Source organism: Geotrypetes seraphini, chromosome 3 (assembly GCF_902459505.1).
Source record: "Geotrypetes seraphini chromosome 3, aGeoSer1.1, whole genome shotgun sequence".
NCBI classification, from domain to species: domain Eukaryota; kingdom Metazoa; phylum Chordata; class Amphibia; order Gymnophiona; family Dermophiidae; genus Geotrypetes; species Geotrypetes seraphini.
In genome coordinates this window covers 68,794,631-68,815,101 of record NC_047086.1, presented here as the reverse complement: position 1 = coordinate 68,815,101, position 20,471 = coordinate 68,794,631, and the positions used below count along the sequence as shown (strand labels likewise).

Below are 20,471 nucleotides of genomic sequence, written 5' to 3'. Positions count from 1 at the left end.
TTTCCCTCCCCTTCCAGGAGGAACGATAGCATAAACCTTGGAAGGATGGGACCTTTTCAAGGAGGACTCCACAAGTAGGGATTGATGAGATAACTGTGAATTCTCAAATCCTTTGCAATGGAGAGTTTTATATCTGGAGTCCAATTTGCCTGGAACAGCTGGAATTGTATAAGGAGTTTCCAGGCATCTGGTAAAAATCTGAGACAGAAGCTTGTGAAGAGGAAGTTTAAGTGGCTATGCCGGAGGTTAAGGAAGATACATGACTTCGAGATACTCCTTAGAGTATTTGGAACCAGCATTCAATTAAAGGTCCAAGTCAACAGCCATCTGACGAAGAAAAGACGAGAAAGATACCTGATCCGTCAATGCCTTGCCTCGAGAAGGACTCAAGGTCGTCGAGGCAGCCTTGGTTGAAGATGATGCTTCAGCATGAAAAAAGGCATCAAAAGAACATGGAGACTTGGGCGAAGCAATCAAAACCACAGAGTCCTCGAGGTGCGGAAGTGGGGACCTCGATCGAGGAGTCGTGGTCTAATAGAACTGGAAGGTGTCGATCGAGGCTTAGTCGAAGAAGGGCGTTCTTTGGAAGAAGAGGTATGCCTGGAAGTATGCGTCGAGGAAGGCCTCGATTGTCTGCGAGAATGATGCTTTGAAGCAGACCTCGGGGATCGAGGAGACTTCGCCCCGGAGATAGAAGCAGTCGATGTCACCAGGGAATGGATAGGGCTGGAAGCTGTGGATCGAATCTCCAGAGGCTTGATGGAGGAACCTCGATGCACTCCCCAAAACTCTGCTCCTTGTATAGAGTGTGAAGATTCCTGTCGAGGCACTTGCAAAAAATCTGCTCCTTGCTTTATGTGCATAAATGCAAGACCAGACACTCGCAGAGACTCTGCTCTCTGCATAGTGTGTGTAGGCTCAGACTGAGGCATAGGAAGAGGCTCGACCTTGCGGAAGTCTGCAGAATGCCCAGGCTGGATTAGAGTAACAAGCTTCGGTCCCATGTTAGTAAGGAACTGAATGAACTGTTTCTCTAACATGGTCTGGAAAGAGGCCGGCAAGGATGGATCCGCTTCTGAAACTGGACCATCTGCTTTGGCTGGAGGTTCCAGAGAGGCAGTGGAAATGTGCTTCGACTTGGAAGTCTTAGGCACCTTAAGCACCACCGCTGGAACTTTCTGCTGAGCTATCTGACCTGAGGATACAGGGGAAGATACAGCAGACGTCGTCGAGGAAAGAGCCGCTGCAAACGAAGAAGAAGGTCTGATGAGGTTCGAGGTCGAAGCAGTGGAGGCAGGAGGACCTTCGGTCAAAGGCAAGTCCGAGGTCAGCTTCGGAGTCGAGGACAAGGTCGAATCCATCCCGAATAGTTTCTCCACTGAAAGTAGACGACGTTTAGGAGCTCGGGGTTGAAGAGTAGCACAGCGCTCGCACGACTTCGGGTGATGGTATGGCCCAAGGCACTTGAGGCACCTACTGTGTGGGTCCGTGAGAGAAATCGCACGCTGACACTGGCTACACTTCTTGAAGCCTGTTGTTGGCCGGGACATAGGAGGAAAACAGCCACCGCAAAGTCGAAGCCTCTGGGTGCGGACGAGGGGTCTGCCCCAGCAGCCAAACAGAAGAAAAAAATTTTATTTTATTTTAAATATTTTATTTATAAATTTTTCATTCTTACAATATTTTAATTGTACATAAAATTTCAAATAATACATGAAAAATTGTGATTACAAATAATTCAATTTATCATATACAATATAACCCTCCCCTTTTATCATTTCTTAAATCCATATAATATACATTCCCCTCCCCTCCTCATTTTTAATATAACCCTTATTAATGTGCTATGAAATCTGATCATTGGAATAACGAGTCAATGGTTCCCAAATTTTCTTAAAATTATGAGTATTTCCCTGTTGTAATGCTATTCTTTTTTCCATTTTGTATATATGACAGACTGAATTCCACCAAAATGTATAGTTTAATTTGGTATAATCCTTCCAATTTTGAGTTATTTGTTGCATGGCAACCCCTGTCAATATTAATAATAGTTTGTTATTGTTTGCTGAAATCGGACTCTGAGTTCTCATTGCTGTACCAAATAGTATAGTATCATATGAGAGTCCTACATGATTTTCTAGTAATTCATTAATTTGGGGCCAAATTAGTTTCCAAAATGCATTTACACAGGGACAAAAGAAAATTAAATGGTCTAATGTCCTATTCTGCAATGCCAGCATCTATTAGATCTAGTACTATCTATCTTTTGTAAGCGCGTAGGGGTCCATAAAGCTCTATGTAACAAAAACATCCAAGTTTGACTCATAGATGCTGACTTTGTAGATCTTAATCTCCAGGACCAAAATCGTGGCCATTGAGACTCAGAAATTGTCTGACCAATCTCAATGCTCCAAATATCCCTAAGTCCAGTTTTCTTTTTTTTATTTAAAAATCCATTTAACAATTTATACCATTTTGCGGCTTGGTGACCCAAAAAATCCACCTGGAAACATAAAACCCGCAGACTATATTGAGTATTAAGAGTTTTCCATTCAGGGAACCCTGCCTGAATAGCTTGCTTCAATTGCAACCATTTAAAATATTGTGTTTTATTTAATCCAAATTTATGTTGCAATTGTGTAAAACTAAGCATTGATCCTTCTGTAATAACATCATTCAATGTTCGTATACCTGCAATTATCCATTGTTTCCAGATGATTTTGTAACCGCCGATCCTGATTCTGGAGTTTACCCACATTGATTGATTTAATGATTTAGCAATTGGTTCTGGTGACAGATTACTAATATATCTTAACGTCTTCCAAGTATCCAATAAAATTCTGTTATCCTTATATCTTCTTGGCATGTTTATACTAATTAGATGTTCTGGATGTAGTGGGAACAGGAGCCGCCATTCTAAATATAGCCAATCTGGTATATTCTCCATGAGATCTGGGAGGATCCAATATATACCCTGTCTTAGAATATAGGCTTGATGGTACCTATAAAAATTTGGAAAATTTACCCCTCCCTCCACAATTGGTCTTTGTAAAGATACTAAAGCAATTCTGGGTCTTTTCCCAAACCAAACAAATTTTGTAATAATATTGTTTAACTTTTTATAGAAGGACCCCTGAAAAAATATTGGTATCATACTCATTTGATAACAAACCACAGGCAGTATCATCATTTTAATTGTTTGAACTCTTCCCCACCATGAAAGATATAAAGGATTCCATTGCTCACACATTTCTGTTATTTTTTTAATAAAAGTTTTTCATTTTCTTTGATTGTCTCTTCTATTGTATTTTTGATAATAATTCCTAGATATTTTAACCCTTCCTCTTTCCAAATAAATGAATATGAATCAAATAATCCTTTGGTACAGTGAACATTAATTGGAAGAATATCCAATTTACTCCAATTAATTTTATATCCAGAAAATTTTCCAAATTTCTCTAGAAGTTTAAGTAAACATGGAATGGTATTCCCCGGTTCTCTTAAATATAATAATATATCATCTGCATATGCAGAAAGTTTAAATTCCCAGTAAGAAAATGGGATTCCCTTTATCTCCTTAGTTTGATTAATTGCAATTAATAAGGGTTCTAAAACAATATCAAAAAGTAAGGGGGACAAAGGACAACCTTGTCTAACTCCCCTTCGCAAGTTAAATCTATCTGATAAATTATTATCTATATAATAAAACCGTAGGCGGCGCATGCGCAGTCTTATCAGCGTGCTTCCATGATCCGTATGTCCGTGGCCGCCAAGACTGCAGCATGCCCCGCGCTTACTACGGCCCCACCGCAGCTCAGTTCGGCACGGCGGTTTCCCCAGATAGGGGAAGCCGAAAAACTCGCCTCATGGTCCTGCCGCCGCTCAAGAATCCCCCCCCCCAAATCCTCCTGCAACAGCAGAAGCAGCAGCGGTTTTCCCTTCCCCTCCAGGTCCCTGCTGAGTAGTTGAAACTTTTTCCCCCACCCCCCATTCCCTTCTTACCTTGAGCTGCCCTGCTCCGTTCGGCCCCTCCCCCTTCCCTTCCCGTGTGCTGGCCTGCTGCGGCTGAAGGTTTTTTTCGGCGACTCCTCCTGTTAAAACTCCCCCCCCCCCTCCCGCAACCGCTCCTGTTCAAAGCGGCCTGCTGAGGTTCGCGGCCGCTGTAACGAACCTCGCAGGCCGCTCTCCACATGGTAGCACGTTCCCTCTGACGCAATCGCGTCAGAGGGAACATACTACCGAGTTGGAGAGCGGCCTGCGAGGTTCGTTACAGCGGCCGCGAACCTCAGCAGGCCGCTTTGAACAGGAGCGGTGGCGGGAGGGGGGGGGGGAGTTTTAACAGGAGGAGTCGCCGAAAAAAACCTTCAGCCGCAGCAGGCCAGCACACGGGAAGGGAAGGGGGAGGGGCCGAACGGAGCAGGGCAGCTCAAGGTAAGAAGGGAATGGGGGGTGGGGGAAAAAGTTTCAACTACTCAGCAGGGACCTGGAGGGGAAGGGAAAACCGCTGCTGCTTCTGCAAAGGAAAGTGGTGGTAGGGGAGAGAAGGGAATGGGGGGTGGGTGGGGGAAAATGCTGCTACTGCTTCAGCAAGGACCTGGAGGGAAAGAGAAATACCGCTGCTGCTTCTGCAAAGGAAAGTGGGGGGGGGGAGAGAAGGGAATGGGGGGTGGGGGAAAATGCTGCTACTGCTTCAGCAAGGACCTGGAGGGAAAGAGAAATACCGCTGCTGCTTCTGCAAAGGAAAGTGGGGGGGGGGGAGAGAAGGGAATGGGGGGGGGGGAGAGAAGGGAATGGGGGGGGGGGGGGGGGGAAATGCTGCTACTACTTCTCAGAGATCTGGAGGGGAAGGGAAATATCACAGCTGCTTCTGCAAAATAAAGTGGGGGGGAGAGAAGGGAATGGGGGGGTGGGTGGGGGGAAATGCTGCTACTACTTCTCAGAGATCTGGAGGGGAAGGGAAATATCACAGCTGCTTCTGCAAAATAAAGTGGGGGGGAGAGAAGGGAATGGGGGGTGGGGGAAAATGCTGCTACTGCTTCAGCAAGGACCTGGAGGGAAAGAGAAATACCGCTGCTGCTTCTGCAAAGGAAAGTGGGGGGGGGGGAGAGAAGGGAATGGGGGGTGGGTGGGGGGAAATGCTGCTACTACTTCACAGGGATCTGGAGGGGAAGGGAAATAGCACTGCTGCTTCTGCAAAGGAAAGTGGGGGGGGGGGGAGACACAGAAAGAAATACAGACAGACAAAGGAGGCTAGGGAGAGAGACAGACAGAAATAAAGACAGACAGGGGACCAGAGAGACACAGAAATAAAGACAGACAGGCAAAGGGTGCCAGGGAGAGAGAGAAAAAAATTGCAGGAGGGAGAAAGACAGAAAGAAAGGAAGAAAGAAACAGGAGCAGGGAGAGAGACATAAAGAAAGAAAGACAGACAGCCATATATTCTAGCACCCGTTAATGTAACGGGCTTAAACACTAGTTAATATATAATCTTGCACCAGGAGAGCTATACAAAGTCTGAATCATTTTAATAAAACCGGGGCCTATTCCAAACCATTCCAGAGCTTGATACATATAACTCCATTCCACTCTATCAAATGCTTTTTCTGCATCTAAAGATAGCATAAAAGCTGGATCATTCAAATTTTTCACTAAATTTAAAGAGTGAAATGCTAATCTAGTATTGTTTGATAAGTGTCTTTTAGCAATAAATCCTGTTTGGTGTACATCAATAATAAAAGGAAGAGCTTTTGCCAATCTTATTGCTAATACTTTAGCAAGCAACTTACCATTTACATTTAATAAAGATATAGGCCTGTAATTTGAAACCAAGGTAGGATCCCTGTTTGGTTTTGGTAAGACAATAATTACCGAGTCAGCCATAGTACCTGATATATTCCCATTATTTATTTGGTATCGATACAAATTTAATAAATATGGTAAGATGATATTTTGAAATGTTTTATAGAATTCAACAGTATAACCATCACCACCCGGAGCGGATCCAACTCTAAGAGACTTCAATGCTGATTCTATTTCTTTTAAAGATATAGGATCCTCTAAACTTCATTTTATATGATCCGGAACATTTGGTCCAATAAATTAATTTAAGAAATTTAATCCCTCTTGTTCTTTATTTTCATAAGATTCAGAAGAATATAAATCTTTATAAAAATCAAGAAATTGTATTAAAATATCTTTGGTGTTAGTGTGTGTGTTGCCTTGTATGTTTTTAATTGCAATAATCTTAGATTTCCTTTTTTTTGCTTTGAGAAAATTAGTTAATAACCTTCCAGCTTTGTTTGAATTACCATAATACTGAACTTGCTTATAGAATATATCTTTCCTCACAAATTGAGAAGAAATCTCATTATATTTCGCTTCTACTTTTAATAAGTTTTGTAATGTATTATGTTCCCATTTCTCAATTAATTTATTTTCTAATACTTTAATTTGTTTTTCCAAATCAACATATTGTTTTTTAAGTTGTTTTTTGATAAATGCTGAATATGAAATAATATTTCCTCTTATTGTTGCTTTAAATGCGTCCCATAAAATCTCAGCATTAATATTGTCCGAATTATTTATTTGAAAAAATTCATTCATCTTTAATTTAAAATTTTCCAGAAAGTTCGAATCCGCAAGTAAAGCATTATCAAATCTCCAAATTGGATTGAAATGTACTACATCATTATTCTGAAAGTCAATCCACACACCAGCATGGTCTGAAATTACAATGGGATCAATAACTGCATTCATCACTCGCTGCGCTATATTATTAGACACGAATATATAATCAATTCGTGAGAAAGATTTGTGGACCTGAGAACAAAAAGAGAATTCCTGATCATTAAAATGAAGAATACGCCATATATCAACTAAATTACAAGATTGAACCAAATTCTCTAAGAACATAAGAAATGCCTCTGCTGGGTCAGACCCGAGGTCCATCGTGCCCAGCAGTCCGCTCACACGGCGGCCCAACAGGTCCAGGACCTGTGCAGTAATCTTCTATTTATACCCCTCTATCCCCATTTCCAGTAGGAATTTGTCCAATCCTTTCTTGAACCCCAGTACCGTACTCTGCCTTATAACGTCCTCTGGAAGCGCATTCCAGGTGTCCACCACACGTTGGGTAAAGAAGAACTTCCTAGCATTTGTTTTGAATCTGTCCCCTTTCAACTTTTCCGAATGCCCTCTTGTTCTCTTATTTTTCGAAAGTTTGAAGAATCTGTCCCTCTCTACTCTCTCTATGCCCTTCATGATCTTGTAAGTCTCTATCATATCCCCTCTAAGTCTCCTCTTCTCCAGGGAAAAGAGACCCAGCTTCTCCAATCTCTCAGAATATGACAGGTTTTCCATACCTATTATCAGACGTGTTGCTCTCCTTTGAACCCTCTCAACTAACGCCATATCCTTCTTAAGATACGGCGACCAATATTGGACGCAGTACTCCAAATGCGGGCGCACCATCGCCCGATACAACGGCAGGATAACTTCTTTCGTTCTGGCTGGATAGGCTGGGGCTCTTCTCTCTGGAGAAAAGGAGGCTCAGGGGAGATATGATAGAGACCTTCAAGATCATGAGGGGCATAGAGAAGGTGGATAGGGACAGATTCTTCAGATTGAAGGGGACAGCAAATACGAGGGGGCATTCTGAGAAACTGAAGGGAGACAGGTTCAAAACAAATGCAAGGAAGTTTTTTTTCACCCAAAGGGTCGTGGACACTTGGAATGCGCTACCGGAGGAAGTGATCAGGCAGAATACGGTACAAGGATTCAAACAGGGATTGGATGGATTCCTGAGGGATAAAGGGATCGTGGGATACTGAGAGAGGAGCTGGGATGTAACACAAGTATAGGAAGTTAATCAGGTAATGAGTATAAACTAACCTGGTCGTGCATGTGCAAGACCGGAGGGCTAGGACTTCGATAGGAAGGCAGGACTTAAATGGGAAACCAAGGTGGCAAGGGAGCCCCTTCTGATGATTCAGACAGGTCTTGACCTGTTTTGGGCCGCCGCGGGAGCGGACTGCTGGGCGGGATGGACCTGTGGTCTGACCCGGCGGAGGCACTGCTTATGTTCTTATGGCTGTAATACCCTTTTTGATTATACCAAGCATTCTATTCGCTCTCTTAGCGGCCGCTGCACACTGTGCCGATGGCTTCATTGTCATGTCCACCATTACCCCCAAGTCCCTTTCCTGGGTACTCTTATTCAATAACATCCCTCCCATTGTATAGTTGTACCTCGAGTTTCTGCTCCCCACATGTAATACTTTACATTTCTCAATGTTGAACTTCATCTGCCATTTCGCCGCCCATTCTTCTAATTTGTTCAAGTCCCTTTGCAACTTTTCGCAGTCCTCTGTAGTCCGAGCTCCATTAAATAGTTTGGTGTCGTCCGCAAATTTTATTATCTCGCACTTCGTCCCTGTTTCTAGATCATTTATGAAGATATTAAATAGCAGCGGCTCGAGCACCGAGCCCTGCGGGACACCACTCGTGACCCTCCTCCAGTCGGAGTAGTGACCCTTCACTCCTACCCTTTGTTTTCTACCCTCCAACTAGTTTCTGATCCATCTATGTACGTCTCCTTCCACCCCATGGTTCTTCAGTTTCCGGAGTAGACGTTCATGGGGCACCTTGTCAAAGGCTTTTTGGAAATCTAGATATATGATGTCTATGGGGTCTCCTTTGTCCATCCGTTTGTTGATCCCTTCGAAGAAGTGCAATAAGTTCGTTAGGCACGATCTTCCCTTGCAGAAACCATGCTGGCTGGTTATCAGAAGTTCATGTTTTTCAAAATGTTGATCGATGTTTTCTTTTATCAGTGCTTCTGCCATTTTCCCCGGAACCGAAGTCAGGCTAACCGGCCTGTAGTTTCCCGGGTCACCTCTTGATCCCTTTTTAAAGATGGGCGTAACGTTGGCTATCTTCCAATCTTCCGGGATCTCACCTGTTTTCAGGGATAAATTGCAAATTTGCTGCAGTAGTTCCGCTATCTCCTCCTTTAATTCCTTCAGAACCCTTGGATGTATGCCATCCGGACCCGGGGATTTGTCAGTTTTTAGTTTTTCTATCTGCCTACGAACGTCCTCAAGGCTCACTTCTATGGATGTTAATTTTTCTGCCTGACTTACGTTGAAGAATTGCTCAGGTTCCGGTATGTTGGATGTGTTTTCGTTTGTAAATACAGACGAGAAGAACATGTTAAGCCTTTCTGCCACTACCTTCTCCTCCTTCACCACTCCCTTCCTGTCTCCGTCGTCCAGCGGTCCCACTTCCTCTCTAGCCGGCTGCTTCCCTTTAACATATCTGAAGAATGGTTTGAAATTTCTTGCTTCCCTGGCTAGCCTCTCTTCATACTCTCTTTTGGCTTTCTGAACCTCACGGTGACATTCTTTTTGATGCTTCTTGTGCTCTTTCCAGTTCCCCTCAGTTTTGTCCTTTTTCCATTTCTTGAATGATTTTTTCTTATTGCCTATTGCTTCCGTCACTGTTTTGGGTATCCACGCCGGGTCTTTTGTTCGATTCTTTTTACACCCCTTCCTGAATCTGGGGATATACAGATTTTGCGCCTTGCTCACCATGTCCCTGAAGAAGGACCAGGCATGATTTACCGTTAGCCATGTTTTGGAAGTGTTCCTAAGTTTCTTCCTTACCAATTCCCTCATTGCTTCGTAGTTTCCTTTCCTGAAGTTAAAGGTTGTCGCAATGGATCTCTTGCCTTTTGACACTCCTACCTCAACCTTGAACTTGATCATATTATGATCGCTGTTTCCCAACGGTCCCACTACTTCTACTTCCTTTGCAGGTCCCCTTAACCCATTTAGGATTAGATCCAGAGTGGCATTTTCTCTCGTCGGTTCTCTAACAAGCTGTTCCATGAAACAATCCTGTGTAGCTTCCAGGAATTTTGTCTCCCTAGCGCATTTCGAGCTTCCAAGCCTCCAGTCTATCCCAGGGTAGTTGAAGTCTCCCATAATAACCGTGTTGCCGCTTTTGCATTCACGCTTCATCTCGGCTTCCATTTCCTCATCGATATCTCTGGTTTGCCCCGGTGGGCGATAAAATAGGCCCATCTTTATTTCAGGCCCTTTCCTTCCCGGTATTTTAACCCTAAACCTAAATCTAAACCTAACGATTTCATAATTCTACTTGGTTTCTTATCCAAAATTGGATCCATTACTGCATTGAAATCCCCCACTACTATTAAATTAGAAGCAGCCAGTGGTAACAGTAATTGTTGAACTTGTTTGAAAAACTCCATTTGATTTGAATTAGGAGCATATAAATTTAATAAATCCAGGGTTGTATTTCCCAGAACCATATTGATATGCACCCATCTTCCTAAAGGATCATGGTTTATTAATTTGAAGTCAGCAGTGCATTTCCTATTTATCAGGACAGCAACCCCAGCTTTTTTCCCTATTGCAGGTGCAAAGAAGCATTTAGAAATCCAACCCTCAGATAACTTTTTAGATTCAATATCAGAAAGGTGCGACTCTTGAATAAAATATATGTCCGCATTTTGCTTTTTAAGGAACGTTAGTACTTTCTTTCTCTTAATAGGATGATTTAAACCATTGACATTAATAGAATAAATTTTTATATCCATCTATTTTATAATTAAATTTTGGCAAATACTTCTATAACAATAAAGATGACCAGACCTCAGCACATTAAGTAAATATATTTCCTTCATCCAATCCCCCCATCCCTTTCCCCCCAAAAAAATAAGATTATAAAAGAAAAATTCAATTTTTAAATTTATCCCATTTTCAATCCACCTCAATATATTATTGCTCTGAACCCCCCACCCTCTCTCTATGCTCCCTCCCCTCCCCCCATAATCATTGTCTGACCTGAAACACACATTGGTATAGCCGACCCTAAACCCCCTCCCCCAGACACTAATACCTCTCCATATTGAATTAACATATCACAAAAAATTCAGCTATTTAAATGTTCATTCATATAAGTTATTCATATAAATAATAGTATCTTAAAATTCTTTATCTCCTTATGAATTATCTCTTCTTAAAAAAATCCCAATTTCCAGACTTAACCCTTTATTTAATAAATTTTGTATTTCATATCAATTAGTATCCCTGTGAAATATATCAATATATTAAGATTCTTATTTAATTAAATCATATAAACTACAAATATATCTACCTTTCAAAGTAGTATATATCCCATCTTAATATTTAACAATTTCAGATTGAATTATAATTCCATGTATGTAAATATTCATTGTTAAATTATAATCATACATAGCGTTAATAAATTATTGATATTAGCATCCAACCAATTTATTTATAACTTCTCATTTAAAAATCATTTATAATATACTCAATATAAATAAATATTTGAATACAAAATATATTCATAATATATTCAATATAAATAAATATTCATAATATATTCCAAATAAATAAATATTGGAATAAAATATATATTTTCATATGTATTTATTAAAGTCTAAAATTATTTCCTATTTTATTAATAATCCCTTTTTAAAATATTCATTATCATATATTTATTTCCTTATATTAATCAATTATTGTTATTCAAAATGGTTAGTAATTAGTAGTTGGGTAAATATATATATTATATTTATAAAAACTCATAGATAATTAATTTCTTATTAAATTAAGAATGTATCAGTAGATTCAAAATATTGATAAATTAGTCAAAAGATCTTCAAATGCAATAAAATGCAGTAAAAATAACTTGTTCCAATATCAATCCACTTCTTTTTTCTTCCTCTTCTCATTTCTTCAAAATAAGTCTTTTCCATTTTCTCTTTTTCCTTTAATCAATTTTCCTTTATGTAGACATCGGTTCATCTTTTGATAGAAACTCTTTAAGTTTGGCAGGATCTTGAAAATACCAGGATTTATTTCCAGTAGATATTCGCATTGTAGATGGATAGTACAAGCCGTACATATAACCTTTTTCTTTCAACTGCTGCCTCAGCATTAGAAACTGCTTTCTGATGTTTGCAGTGTGTTTTGCAAAGTCTGGGACCATCATCAGTTTAGACCCTTTATAATTTAAATTTTTGTTCGCTTTTGCTACTTTCAGGATTTCTAAAGCTTGCTGGTATCTCAAAACTTTAAAAATCAAGGGTCTGGGGCCATGGCTTAATCTTTGTAAACCGCATAGAACTTCACGGTATTGCGGTATATAAGCTGTTATTATTATTATTATTATTCTGATTCACTGGTTTTTTTGAAGGGATTCTATGAGCCCGTTCTATCTCCAATGGCCACTTGGAGTTTAACTGTAACAGTTTAGGTAGTAAGTTCTCTAAAAACTGTACAGTGTCTCCCCCTTCAAGATTTTCAGCCAGTCCAAGCACTCTGATGTTCTTCCTTTTTCCCCGATTCTCCAAATCTATCAGCTGATTTTTTAAGCTTTCCACAGTCTGCCTTTCATTTTCACACTTTTGTGTGACAGCTTCCAGCAGTTCAACCCTTTCTTCAATCACAGACATTCTCTGCCTTTCAGTCTGGATCTCTTGTTTCAGACTTAGCACTTCCTCCTTTACCTCTGAAAGTTTAGCAGCGTTGTCTGTCAGCATTAATTTTATTTTAAATAGCTCAGCCATTATATCAGCTTTATCTGAGAAGTCTTCTGTTTCCAACGGGATCGGGACACTCGACGGGGACACCGGTGTCACTTTAGATCTTTTTGCCGATACACCGGAAGTGCACGGCTTCTCAGATTTTCCTTGCCTAGTGGTAGCCATTTCGGAGGTTATTTTTCGTTATTTTAAACACGGGTGAGCGATTCTAATCAGCTGTTTCCTTTCCGTTAGTTGTCTGGGTTCGGGGAGCTCAGCGGCTATGCGACCATTTTGCGCACTCCAAGCCACGCCCCCCAATTTTTTTTTTTTAAGTAGAAATAAAAGAATAAAAGAAAAACACAGCGATTCGTGAAGAAAAAGAACACAAACCGCGGTGAGAGAAGGCACGAAGTAACAAAGTTAAACGCAGAGAGTCAAAGACGAACTTCTCGGCTCCATGGAAAACTGAGGAGACGTGCCTTGTGCTGCGCGGGAAGGTACTCACGCATGCACGGTGCGGCTGACTCGAAACTTCTAGTTTCTACAAGCAAGTCTGCTTGCGAGGCTTCCACATTGGGGTTCCGTCGATGACATCACCCATATGTGAGAACAGGCTTCCTACTTGTCTTAGAATAAAAGTGGTATACAAGTCCCCCATTTCCCACATAAATTAGCATAAAATTAGCAGTCATGGGATGAGGGGGAAAAGGGGATACACTTAGGAGTAATCTAATATGACCTTATCTACTACTTTTATTTCCTTGAGAACCTCCAGACCAGTCCAGACGCTTGGGTCTGCCTTCTCCTACCAGCAGAGAAAAGACTGAACACCACTAGTAACAATGTATAAATATCCTGTGCAGCCTATCAATAGCTAGTATTTCAAAGCAGCAGGTTACAACGTCAAGGCACAATCTCCAGAAAACCTAAATCCTTTTACCTACTCCTCCACTGCCAATTCCAGACTTCGTTCCTTTCATCTAGCTGCCCCTATGCCTGGAATAAAATACCTGAGTTTGTCCACCACGCCCCTTCCCTTGTTAAAAAGCAGACTAAAAGCCCCATTTTTTTGATGCAGCCTTCAATCCATAACCCTACTCCCCACTTTCCTAGCCAGCAGATTAACCATTCCGCCTTACAGTAAACATAGCATCCTGTTTGTCTGTCTTGTCTATTTAGATTGTAAGCTCCTTGAGCAGGGCGCGACTCTGAACAGCGCTGCATGCATATGGTAGTAGTAGTAACTCCAAACCCCGAAAATTCATGTGGCTTATCGGCGGGAGAAACTTCACAGCCGGCTCCCTGATATCCATAGGGGCCCCACATCCTGTGCTCAAGCCTCTGATAAATCAGGACAGCATGCTCCCAGGGGAATGGATCCTGAGCTCTCGATGGACCACAAGCAGGCTGGCTCCACAGGTACTCCAGGACATTGGCCTGTGAGCAGCAGCTCATCCTCACGGGTCTGCATCCTTTCTCCGGTGGAGTAAGCCCAATAAGGGGATCTCTGAGCACCAAAGCCACAAAGGAAAAAACCCAAAAACAAATAGCAACCCCCCCAAATAATAAAAGAAAACAGAGCAGATTATAACACACCTTTTCAGTTTGCTTACACAAGGAACATCTGAAGAGGGAGCTATTCTCCACTGGTGAAGGAGAGGAGTTGAAAGATATGAGAAACACTCTTCTGTAAAGTTCATGACTATAGGAGGACAACAGCTTCAGTACAGAATTCTATGTCTTTGCAACAGAATAAGTTGATTATACTGGGAAAAAAAAATTTTAAATTATGAGTTTCAGAAATACAAGTGTCATACCTTCAGTCCTCTCTCCTCTTGTGTTCTGTCATCTACAGATGCGGAGATCACACCCCAGCGGCAATCAATATCCGATACATAACCTCTGTAGAATGGAGATGCAGCACTCAATGCCATCTAACATATGAAGGGGAAAATGGAACACACTATATACTGCAGTGAGATTCAGCATGCAGTGCATACCACACAAAAATTATTAATCTGGATAAAATTATTGATTTGTTAAAAACAAAATATTTAATTGTGCAAAAAACGTGACAATCACTGCAAGTTGTCCCATAAGGTATATCAAGTATTCATGTCCATTATTTGTAGTATTTATGAAACAAAATTGACATTTAAATAATGAGATCTTGTGGGGGTGGGGGGGAGTATTAGTAAATAACCAACTTGGGCGTGGGGGAAGAGGGGCAGGTGAACCTTGAGCCTAGTCACTGCAGAACCCCTAACAGCTTGCAGGGATGCTGAAGCCCTGGCTCCTCTCCTTTTTCATAGCCTTCCACTGAGTCCAGCACCTCTTTCTCATGGACAACCATTGTCAGTTCTCTGGTATGTCACCAGCCTATCTTTACCCCCACTTCAACCTGAACTATAATAAGAAGAGCCCCCGCAGAACAACTCTATTCGCTTTTCCCTCACTGAAATCGTGTCACCTTAAAAGATTCCTCGAACGAACCTTCTCTTTCCAAGCGGCCAAACTAAACTCATGGCTCGCCCAAATCATACTTGACAGCTATTCATACCTCCCCTTCAGAAAAAAGCTCAAAACTCTACTTTTTAACGGACCAAATCCCTAACGCTCCCCTCTTCCACCGTAACGTTACCCCCTCTCCACCTTAGAAAACTGATGAAACCCCTCCTTTGCAACAGACCTATCCCTTAGCCCCCCCTTCCCCCATCTAAACCCTCCTCTCCCCTCTCCCCCCCCTTACTTTCCCACCCCCCCTCCAAGTTGGTTGCCCCCCCCCTTTTTCCATCTAATATGCTCTTATCTAATTTCCTCTCTTAAACTCTATTGTATCCTACTGCAGCACACTGTATGTATCCCGTATTTAGCCCTTCCCCCTCCTAAATCGTTTATGTAAACGAGTTTGTCCCCACGATTGCCTTGTTATGTTCTTCTTTTTTCGAATCGCACTGTATGTAATTCATCTACCTGTTGTGAACCGCCTTGAACTCCCTGGGTATGGCGGTATACAAAATAAAATATTATTATTATTATTATTAGTATCCTGGAGAAAAACTGCTACGGAACCTGCACTCAAATCTACTAGCGGATGAATCTGGGACAAGTTATGTTCCCCAGGGAACAGACCCTGAGCTCCTGAACCATAAATGCAGGCTGTCCAAGTGGGTGCACTGCAAAGCAGCATACCCTTTGGAAGCAGACCCTCTGTCCTAGAGTCTGTGCTCTCCCACAGCCAGAGCTGTCCCTCAAGGGAATCCTCTGCACCATGAAAAAAAAAAGCCTTGCAAGTGTGTAAAAATACTGAATTTAAAGAAAAAAAACCCACCAAAAAACCATGAGCAGAAAAAGCACAGTTACTTACCGTAACAGATGTTATCCAGGGACAGCAGGCAGATATTCTCAACATGTGGGTGACGTCACCGACGGAGCCCCTTAGAGGACGTTTTCGAAAGCAGACTAGAGAGCTGAACGGGAACGACGGGAATCCCGCGGGACCCGCGGGCATCCCGTGGGTTCCCCCTTCGGGTCACGGGGATTCCGTGGGGACGCCCCTAGGGTCGCGGGGATCCCGTGGGGACGCCTCCGAGGGTCGCGGGGTTCCTGCGGGGCTGGATGTACTCAGTGGCGCAGCTCTTCTCCCTACCTTCTCTGCTTGCAGCACAGAGCCGAACGGAAGTCTTCCCGACGTCAGCGCTGACGTCGGAGGGGAGGGAGGGCTTAAACAAAGGGCTTAAACAAAGCCCTCCCTCCCTCCGACGTCAGCGCTGACGTCGGGAAGACTTCCGTTTGGCTCTGTGCTGCAGGCAGTGCAGGTAAGGAGGAGAGTAGCCTCGCGGTTCGAGTGGCTACCAAGGGAGGGGGGCGGTCCGCCCCGCCCCACCACACCCCGCCCCGGTTGCAGCACAGCCGGCCAGGTCCCCTTACTTTTGTGGCACTTCCCCGACCGACCGACAACAGCCCCGGTCAGACAATCCTCCCTGCCCTGTAGCCGCGAATCTAAATTATCTTCTTACAGCAGCTGTAATAAGGTAATTTAGATTCGCAGTTAAGGGCAGGGAGGTTTGTCGGACCGGGGCTGTTGTCAGTCGGTCAGGGAAGTGCCACAAAAGTAAGGGGACCTGGCCGGCTGTGCTGCACCCGGGGCGGTAGAGAAGGAGGGGGGAGAAGGACGCTGAAAGGCCATGGGGAAGACGGGAGGGGGGGGTGAAGGACTCTGAAAGCACTTGAAGACAGAGGAGGGAGAAGGACGCTGAAAGCACATGGGGAATACAAAGGGGTGGAGAAGGACGCTGAAAGGCCATGGGAAGGGCGGGGGGGGGGTGGGGGAAGGACTCTGAAAGCACTTGTGGAAGACAGAGGGATGAGAAGGATGCTGAAAGCACATGGGGAAGACAAAGGGGTGGAGAAGGACGCTGAAAGGACATGGGGAAGACGGGGGGGTGGAGAAGGACGTTGAAAGGCCATGGGGAAGACAGAGAGGGAGAAGGACGCTGAAAGGACATGGGAAAGCAGAGGGGGGAGAAGGACACTGAAAGCACATGTGGAAGACAGAGGGGGGAGAAGGACGCTGACAGGACATGGGGAAGATGGGGGGAGAAGGACGCTGAAAGGAAATGGGGAAGAGAGAGTAGGGAGAAGACGCTGGCAGAGAAGAAGACAGATGCCAGACTATGGGGGGAGCGGAGAGAAGAAGATGGGTGCCAGACCAATTTGGAAGGGGGAAGAAAGGGAGAGGCACAGTAACAGAGCAAATGGAAGATGCAGAAGGAAGAGAGACAGTGGATGGAAGGAATTGAATGAGAACATGAGGAAAGCAGAAATCAGGCAACAAAGGTAGGAAAAGAATTATATTTCTTTTTTTAAATTTTGCTTCAGGATAAAGTAGTATATTAGTTGTGTTGATAAAAATTTATAAACATTAGAGGCTCTGGTAGAAACCCGTTTGCAAAGTATGTATTCTTCCCAATTAATATTTTCAATTTAATAAAGTCTTTTTGCTTATTTGTAAATGGGTTTCTACCAGAGCCTTTAATTCAGTAGCATAATTAAATGAAATAACTATTTCTGAAGTTTATAGGGACGGGCGGGGACGGAGGGGACTCCTCGCGGGGACGGGTGGGGACGGAGGGGATTCCTCGCGGGGACGGGTGGGGACGGAGGGATTCCTCACGGGGACGGGAGGGATTCCTCACGGGGACGGGTGGGATTCCTCACGGGGACGGGTGGGATTCCTCACGGGGACGGGTGGGATTCCTCACGGGGACGGGTGGGATTCCTCACGGGGACGGGTGGGACTTTGGCGGGGACGGGTGGGATTTCTGTCCCCGCGCAACTCTCTAAAGCAGACTTGCTTAAAGACCTTCAAGCTTGTGATTAGCCTGCGCACGCGTGCGTGCCCCTCCCGCCCGACCTAGGGCATGCGAATCCTCAGCGTGGCCTCAGTTCAGATAGCTAGCAAAGAAGCCAACCATGGGGAGGTGGGTGGGTTGCGAGAATATCTGCCTGCTGTCCCTGGATAACACCTGTAACGGTAAGTAACTGTGCTTTATCCCAGGACAAGCAGGCAGCATATTCTCAACATGTGGGAGACCTCCAAGCTAACCAGAAAGGGATGGAGGGAGAGTTGGCAATTTAGAATAGATTTTGCAAAACGGACTGGCCAAAATGGCCATCACGCCTGGAGAAAGTATCCAGAAAGTAGTGCGGTGCACTTCAAGTAGAAGGCCAGCACACGCTTACAATCAAGAGAATGCAGAGCCACTTCTCCAGGGTGAGAATGGGGCTTCGGAAAAAACACAGGAAGAACAATGGATTGGTTGATGTGAAACTCAGAAACAACCTTAGGCAAGAACTTAGGATGGGTATGGAGAACCACCTTATCATGATGGAAGACAGTGAAAGGTGGGTCCGCTACCAAGGCTTGAAGCTCACTGACTCGACGGGCAGAAGTGAGGACAATCAGAAACACAACCTTCCAGGTAAGATACTTCAAGTGAACCTGCGCATGCGGCTTGAACGGGGGTTTCATCAAGCGAGCAAGGACCACGTTAAGATCCCAAACCACAGGAGGAGGTTTAAGGGGCGGATGAACGTGGAAAAGGCCTTTCATGAAGCGGGAAACCACAGGATGAACAGAGATAGGCTTCCCGTCAATCGGCTGATGAAAAGCAGCAATGGCACTAAGGTGGAATCGAACCGAAGAGGACTTGAGTCTAGCACCAGACAAGTGTAACAGATAATCTAGGACAGCAGACAGGAAGAAAAGCGGGTCCACTTCTGATGGTAACATTGACGAGTGGACTCCTTCCGAGATGCCTCCAGGATGTCCAGCACAGGCTGGGAGAACTGGAACGAGGGCATTAAGTCTCGAGGAACCAAGCCGTCAAGTGCAGAAACTGAAGGTTGGGATGAAGTAGAGAACCTCGACTCTGCGTAAGCAGAGAAGGAAAAACAGGCAGAAGAAGAGACTCCCTGGAACTGAGTTGCAACAGAAGGGAGAACCACAGCTGTCGGGGCCACCGAGGAGCTATCAGAATCATGGTGGCACGCGTGGACTTGAGCCTGACGAGAGTCTTCAGAATCAGAGGGAATGGAGGCAACGCATACAGAAACAGGTTTGTCCAATCCAGCAGAAAAGCATCCGCCTCAAGCCTGAGAGGGGTGTAAACCCTGAAGCAGAAGCAGGGCAACTTGTGATTGAGAGGGGACGCGAACAGATCGACATCCGGAATCCACCAACGAGCAAACACCTGATGCAGGGTAAAGGAATGGATGAACCACTCGTGAGGCTGCAGAAGACGACTCAACTTGTCCACCAGACAATTGTGCTGGCCCTGAATGTAGACCGCTTGAAGAAATATGTTGCAGCGGATGGCCCAATCCCAGAGCCGCATCGCCTCTTGGCACAGGGACCAATGTTCCCTCTAATTTTTCATAAGCTGTGTGCGCAAAAAATTTCATCTGTGCGCAAAACCACGGGGTGGAAGGGGATATATACAGATGGATTAAACACTGGTTGGCAGGCAGAAAACAAAGGGTTGGGGTGAAGGGACAATACTGAGGCTGGCGGAGTGTCACGAGCGGTGTTCCACAGGGGTCAGTGCTCGGACCGCTGCTGTTCAATGTGTTTATAAACGACCTGGAAACGGGGACGAAGTGTGAGGTTATAAAATTTGCAGATGACACCAAACTCTGCAGCAGGGTTAGGACCGCGGAGGAATGCGAAGACCTACAAAGGGACCTAAACAAACTGGAAGAATGGGCAAACAAATGGCAAATGCGATTTAATACAGAGAAATGCAAGGTCATGCATATAGGGAAAAAGAACCCGATGTTCAGCTACAAAATGGGGGGATCGGTGCTAGGGGAAAGCAACCTTGAAAAGGACTTGGGTGTGCTAGTGGATACAACAATGAAATCAACGGCACAATGTGCAGCAGCCTCAAAGAAAGCAAATAGAATGTTGGGTATTATTAAGAAGGGTATCACAACCAGGACGAAGGAAGTCATCATGCCGCTGTATCGAGCGATGGTGCGCCCGCACCTGGAGTACTGTGTCCAGTATTGGTCGCCGTACCTCAAGAAGGACATGGCGATGCTTGAGAGGGTCCAGAGAAGAGCGACGAAAATGATAAAAGGCATGGAAAACCTTTCATATGCAGACAGGTTAGAAAGGCTGGGGCTCTTCTCCCTGGAAAAGCGGAGACTCAGAGGAGACATGATAGTGACTTTCAAGATCATGAGAGGTATCGAGAAGGTAGACAGATAGATTCTTCAGACTAATGGGGCCCACAAGTACAAGGGGGCACTCGGAGAAGCTGAAAGGGGACAGGTTTAGAACCAATGCTAGGAAGTTCTTTTTCACTCAGAGGGTAGTGGACACATGGAACAC

At 44.1% G+C, this 20,471-nt stretch overlaps 1 protein-coding gene across 4 annotated transcripts in view; it reads right to left on the bottom strand.

The window, feature by feature from the left end:
* GCLC (glutamate-cysteine ligase catalytic subunit) overlaps positions 1–20,471 on the bottom strand; it is a 251,587-nt gene that overhangs the window by 78,861 nt on the left and 152,255 nt on the right. For all 4 annotated transcript variants that reach the window (XM_033936648.1, XM_033936647.1, XM_033936646.1 and 1 more), the window contains one exon: positions 14,392–14,508. In XM_033936648.1, the coding sequence (XP_033792539.1) occupies positions 14,392–14,508 (117 nt within the window). The remainder of the gene's footprint in view (positions 1–14,391; positions 14,509–20,471) is intronic.